The 6000-nt window shown below is 44.8% G+C and overlaps 1 protein-coding gene across 1 annotated transcript in view; it reads left to right on the top strand.

The window, feature by feature from the left end:
- Positions 1-2179: 2179 nt before the first annotated feature.
- The window catches only part of LOC119387734 (mucin-12), a 50879-nt gene continuing 47058 nt past the window's right edge, over positions 2180-6000 (top strand). Inside the window, exons 1-4 of the mRNA XM_049413626.1 lie at positions 2180-2219; positions 4528-4575; positions 4846-4878; positions 5533-5559. Coding sequence (XP_049269583.1) covers positions 4851-4878; positions 5533-5559 — 55 coding nt within the window. The 5' untranslated portion in view covers positions 2180-2219; positions 4528-4575; positions 4846-4850. The remainder of the gene's footprint in view (positions 2220-4527; positions 4576-4845; positions 4879-5532; positions 5560-6000) is intronic.

Below are 6000 nucleotides of genomic sequence, written 5' to 3'. Positions count from 1 at the left end.
CAAACAAACCGCCCTTCGCAACCACCCAACGCAAATCCGCGGTGAACGAAAGCGACCGCACCGTGCGGTCCAGCGCCAACCATTTTTATCAGCAAGCAACGGCAGCGTCGCCTCACTTGCGTCGGCGAAATTCAACCGGCTGCCCGGCACGCCGCTCTGGCCCGACCCGTGGCCGTTGCCTCTGGCCACGGGGGACACGCGCCGGCGCCATCTAGACTAGGGACTCCAAGTTTCGCTGAACGAAGAAAAGGGTGAAGAAATGGAATGGGCCCAACAGTTGTGTCCGGTCCCGAACCGCCGTTTTCCTTTCTACAACCCGCCTCCTACTTTCTTTTTTTTCTTTTTTTTTTGCCTTTTCAGTATATTGCTCCTCATATAAAAAGCTTCCGATTCCGTGAAGCGCGAGAGCTGACTGCAGTGAAAGTAATGTTCGTTTCATATCACGTCTATTTACTTATTTATTTATTTACTTATTTATTTATTTATCTATTTATTCTTCAGGCTGTTCCAAGCACCCCGTTACCATTCCATCCTGCATTGCAACACGCTCAATGGCCATGCTGTTTGAAAGACACGAGACGCTGCTCTCGCACGAAGGAAAAATTTTAGGCCATAACCAATCGGCAGAGTAACGTTGTTGACTCAATTTTCATTCATTCATTCATTCATTCATTCATTCATTCATTCGTTCGTTCGTTCGTTCGTTCGTTCGTTCGTTCGTTCGTTCGTTCGTTCGTTCGTTTCTTCTTTCTTTCATTCAGTGCATCTCTTATAACCAGCTATTCGGGACGTTAAACCTCATTTTTTTTCAACAAGCCTGAGATGCGGCGGTTAGGCTAGGACTAACTGCCTTCACGTGGGAGCCCCTCGGTGTTGCCCTAAGGGGTGGCGCGTCTCAGGAAGCTTTCAATAAGGTTATCCGTACCGTAAAAGCAAGTTGAAAGATCGACGCAAACGATACGTACCTCACTCCGTTCCTCACTCGCATGCCTTCGTTCAGCGAAAATGCTGTGAGTAAGTGAGCGTAACATAGATAGTTATACGTGTAGCGTAAAACGCTTACGTTAGCGTTAGCGTACGTCTCAACGTTAACGCCCAGACAGCGCGCACTGCGTGGAACAAATTAGTTTTAGTATAGCATGAAGGAAGTCAAACGCTAACGCTGACGCAAACATGTGGGCTATTGCGAAAACAGCGTACGCACGTAAGAAAGAGCCCGCGTGCGTTTGCATTCGACACTTGCGCAGTGTGGAGCGCGCAACGCTAACGCTAAATTTTTCCGTTTGATGCTTTCCGCTATACTAAAAGTCTCTAATGAAGTAATAATCTCCTGTGGGGTATTCATTTGAGTTTTCCCGTGAGGCGCTGCAGTTATAAGGCCGCTGTAAGAAAGTTGAGTGTATTTAGTTAAAGCTAGACACATAAGTGAATATAATGGAACGACGCCCTGCAATCGCAATTTTCATTTCTGGTGCAGTAACCAAGTTTGCCCCGTTGCATCCGGCGCATGTCCAAAATTTGGAACTCTTCCTGTGAGCCTAAGGTCGATCCTTTGCGGCGGGTCCAAGAGCGGTACGTGCATGTTTTTTTTTAACTTCCAATTTCCTGCACCCCCAAAGATGCGATTGTGAAGACTGCATAAAGAAAATGAGAAAAAAAAAACTTGTCTTAGTTAGACGAGTAACTGTTGTCGTTAAGATTCTAGCAATCTAAATTGAAGTAAGTATAAGTGAGAAATAACGTCAATATAGAACATTAGAAAAAAATTGGAATTATGATATGAAAAGAAGAATGTAGGAATTATCTGGGTGCACAGAACCGGAGCGCAATCGAAAAAAAAAGCATCACGTTTTGCGTGAAGTCACTGATGAACAGCTTTTTACGTTCGACATGTTAGTCACACATGTGAACAATCAGTCGTTTGAACCGCTGAAATGTTCAATTATGTGAACTAAGCAAGAATGACATACAAGGCAGTATGGGAAGTAGACACGATGCGAGAATTTACATCTTCCAAAATTCATTCGCATTAAGAATACGTACAAACCACCGAGCCAGCGAAAAGTATCATCGCAGCATGAGAAATAAATTTATATTTCAAATGTTGCGTTATGTAATCGTTCTTGTGTAAGAGCCGACGAACGACTACTGTACTCTGCTCTCTTATTTTCCAGTGCTCCTTGTTACGGTGGGTCTGGCGGACAACCCTCGCCTTGAAGGTACCGTATACAGCCAGCTCCCTCTGGCGGCACCCGTTGACACTCCTCACACTAATAGTTACATCAACTGTTCTTTAAGATATAGGGAGTCACCAACTTCCGATATGCAACGACCCATTTTTAGCAGTAGTTAACGTTCCGACCTCACGATATGTGCTCAATCTTAACGCTGTGCACATTTCATTAGTCAGAAGTAATTCTCCAAATTGCATTCGGCACCAACGACAACGTGGCAGTAAAGCCATCTTTCCTGCATAACCCAATCAGAGGTATGGCAAGCCCAAGCTCACGTCCCGCGAAACCGATTACAGAGCATAAATTCTGAAAAGTATAGCTGACAGCCACCAGGAAATCTATACAGATTTCTCAGATAGGAAAGCGAACGTGACGTCACTCAAACGCCTTAATATGGCGTATGGACCGGTATACCTGGACAAACACTTCGTGTATACTCCATTTTTCCGCACAGGAGTCCAAAGCAAAACCAAGTTCTTAGAGGCAAAGGTGACAGACATGTCTCGAGCGTCATAACGAATTTTGGTATGATCTTGCGAAGAAATAGTCCTGAGGCGAGCCAATCGACGAGCTTCCTCAACGCGACATAAAGTCCGGGCTATTGAGAAGTCTTCGTGGAGAGACCACGGAAGTATCGTGTCGATAAAGCTTTGGGGATGGCGAGCGTAGAGCAAGAAGAAAGGTGCATACGCGGTGACTTCGTGATTCGCCGTGTTGTACGCGTACGTAACAAATGGGAAAATGGAGTCCAAATTTTTGTGGTCATTGGACACATACATGGCAAGCATGTTGGTCAAGGTGTGATCGGTGACCTCAGTCAGGCCGTCTGTTTGAGGGTGTTAAGGTGACGAGTGCCGATAGTCAGACCCACAAAGGCGTAATAGTCCCTCAACAACATCCGCTGTGAACTGCCGTCCCCCGTCTATAATCGTAACACGCGGACCATCGTGACGAAGATTGACAGAGTGCAGCAGGAATTATGAGACGTCAGCTTCTGTAGCCGAAACGAGCGCTGCCGTCTCAATATAAATAAAATTCTTGGGAACAAAACTAGAAACTATAACACCAGCCTTGTGATGTTTTTTTTATGCCTACTGCGTGCAAGCTTTCTTCTTCTCGATGTATTTCAAGGCAAAATATGCACAGTACGCAAAGTTCGCAAGGTTATAATCGTTTTTCATGCACTTAGGTTGGAAAATGCAGCGCCGTACCCAAGCAACAACTTTTTTATATTGTGCTCATGTAGATGACGTCTTCCTATTATCAGCTTTACTGAAGTCTTCAGAATATGATCGTATTTCACGGATGAGGAATGCATTAATTTCCAGACCCAGCATTCGACTTTAAGCTTGTGTTTTTGTCGTGAAAAACGGTAATGTGGCGCTGGTGTGTACGTGCATTTCAGTTGGCTGGTTGCCTTGCAGTGTAGGCCGGGCACACTGCTATAGACACACAGCCAACTGACTCTTCGCCTACCTTGACCGCCATTTTGCTCCTCCCTGCACTGACATCGTGCAATCCACACACTATCTAGCTCCTCTATCATACTCTACGTTCAAGTCGATCGAGGAAATTAAATTAAGATTGCTATACAAATAGCATAAAGTTAGAAACATAGACACGAGTTTCCTTATATTAATTTATTTTCATGTTCAGCGTTGAGGACGTTTTTTCGATCCCTGCACGAGCACCGGCTTCATCGTGGACCCCGGTAACGTACGAATGACAGTACCTAAATCTGAGTAAACCAATGAGCTGGCACTCCAATTCATTACGAATACGTCGATATCGTAAACAGCCACGAGTGTGCCTGCGGATCTTCTTCGCAGAGTCGTGACTGCGGAATTAGTCAGTTCCCAACGACGCAACTGATACCATCCTCTTAATTAAAGCTCCACCTGTCATCCGTCTCGCTGGGGCCGCGTTTTCCGAACATATTAATCGGCGCGGTATTGGCCAGCCTCAAAGTCACCAAACGTGCAGCCTGAATCAAACTGCTCTTTTCTCTTTCTCGCTGCTACTACTTCCGTCCTCAATGCGACGTGTACAACTCGTGTTTGTGTCGTCCAAATTAACTATCGCTAATAGTTTTGGGGACTTCACGAATCAAGCCGTGGAGAGTGCCCGCTTCTGTATATACGCAGTGGGCCTCATATCTCGGATGTTCTCGCGTTCTTGATCTCAGATGCAATTAAGCCGTCTAGTAAGAGTAACGGAAAAAAGACAAAGAAAACGAGAACTTTGTGAGAGCCGCGACAGTAACCCCTCCCTGATTCTCGTCTGTTTGTTTCAGCACCAAGCTGGCTGTCACCGCAGCGGCTTCTCGCCGTCCAAGTCGACCGTAAGCAAAGCGCCTCTTTTACCCTCGCTTCCTTTCCCCTCTGTGCTCGTCTTGTATTTCGAGCTTCCGCCGCCTCCTAGCAGCGCACGCTGCTCTAGATGGCAGGAAGACATCTTAATTAGGCGATACTCCCGTGTCTACGCGAGCAATTAAGGGAGACTCGCCTGCTCTGGTTGCGCTGTTGATTTAGGCGGAAATTTTCCCGCTCACTTGTCTCTCTCTCTCTTCTATGAACATCTCCTCCTCTTCCGACTCTTCTCCGTGGTCCAGGAAACATGGCCGACGGCAGCATGGCAGTTCGAGGTCAGTAATTAATTTACATAAGTACTCATAGATATCATTATAATGTTTATAAATGTTTATTTATTGATTTATCACTGGAGGTAATAATGCGGGCCTTGGTTATACTGAAAAGCCCTGATTTTATTCAGGCAGCGCGGAGTAATTATTGCGCTCCACCGTTGGCTCACTGAAAGATGTCTTTGATTCGATGCAATGGAACTACGCCATCGTACGAAATATACACGCAACAATTTACGTATGGAACCATGCGCGCTGCGCATTCAACACACAAGAACACGCCCGGTTTTGATAAACTTGATGTCGAACACGCTGACGACTCCCGCCATGTAATTTTCACAAAAAGATAAGGTCTTCAGCGGTGACACCTTCGAAACAAAAGCTCCAAATGTATTCTGCAGTGCACTGATGATATGCGTAAAGAAGCCGCGGCATAGAAAAAAAAAACTAAGGTTACAAATATAGCGCAAGCGTTGACGAGCGCAAAAAGAATACAGAAATGAGAGCTACAATGGAACCGAAAAAAAAAATTATCGTTGCTCCGGCCTAACTTACCATGAGAGAAAAAAAAAGAGAAAAGGAAAAGAAAGAAAAAGCAGCATTGCGTCGGAAATGGCAAGACTCGGAATTTATTGTTCTCTTTCGTGTCTCTTTCAGTTTCCAACAGATCACACGGAGAGGGAGGTAGGTGCCCAATGTACTGGTGCATTGTTATCGACACTTGCTTTCTCTTATCGCAATCCATGAGATAGATAGATAGATAGATAGATAGATAGATAGATAGATAGATAGATAGATAGATAGATAGATAGATAGATAGATAGATAGATAGATAGATAGATAGATAGATAGATAGATAGATAGATAGATAGATAGATAGATAGATAGATAGATAGATAGATAGATAGATAGATAGATAGATAGATAGATAGATAGATAGATAGATAGATAGATATCCGTTTTCGGTATATCCCCTCCCTCTCTGCCTCCTGTCTTCCTGTTATATATATTTTTTAATTACGGAATTGTTCGTTCATTCCGCTCGCGTACACCCGGTAGCAAAAGTTTACGAGACGTGAGCACCACTGCAAATGCGAATTTCTGCTCTGTTATTGCAGGACGCCT

Source organism: Rhipicephalus sanguineus, chromosome 3 (assembly GCF_013339695.2).
Source record: "Rhipicephalus sanguineus isolate Rsan-2018 chromosome 3, BIME_Rsan_1.4, whole genome shotgun sequence".
Classification (NCBI taxonomy): Eukaryota; Metazoa; Arthropoda; class Arachnida; order Ixodida; family Ixodidae; genus Rhipicephalus; species Rhipicephalus sanguineus.
Note: the sequence above shows the minus strand (reverse complement) of the source record. Positions and strands in the feature narration are given on the sequence as shown.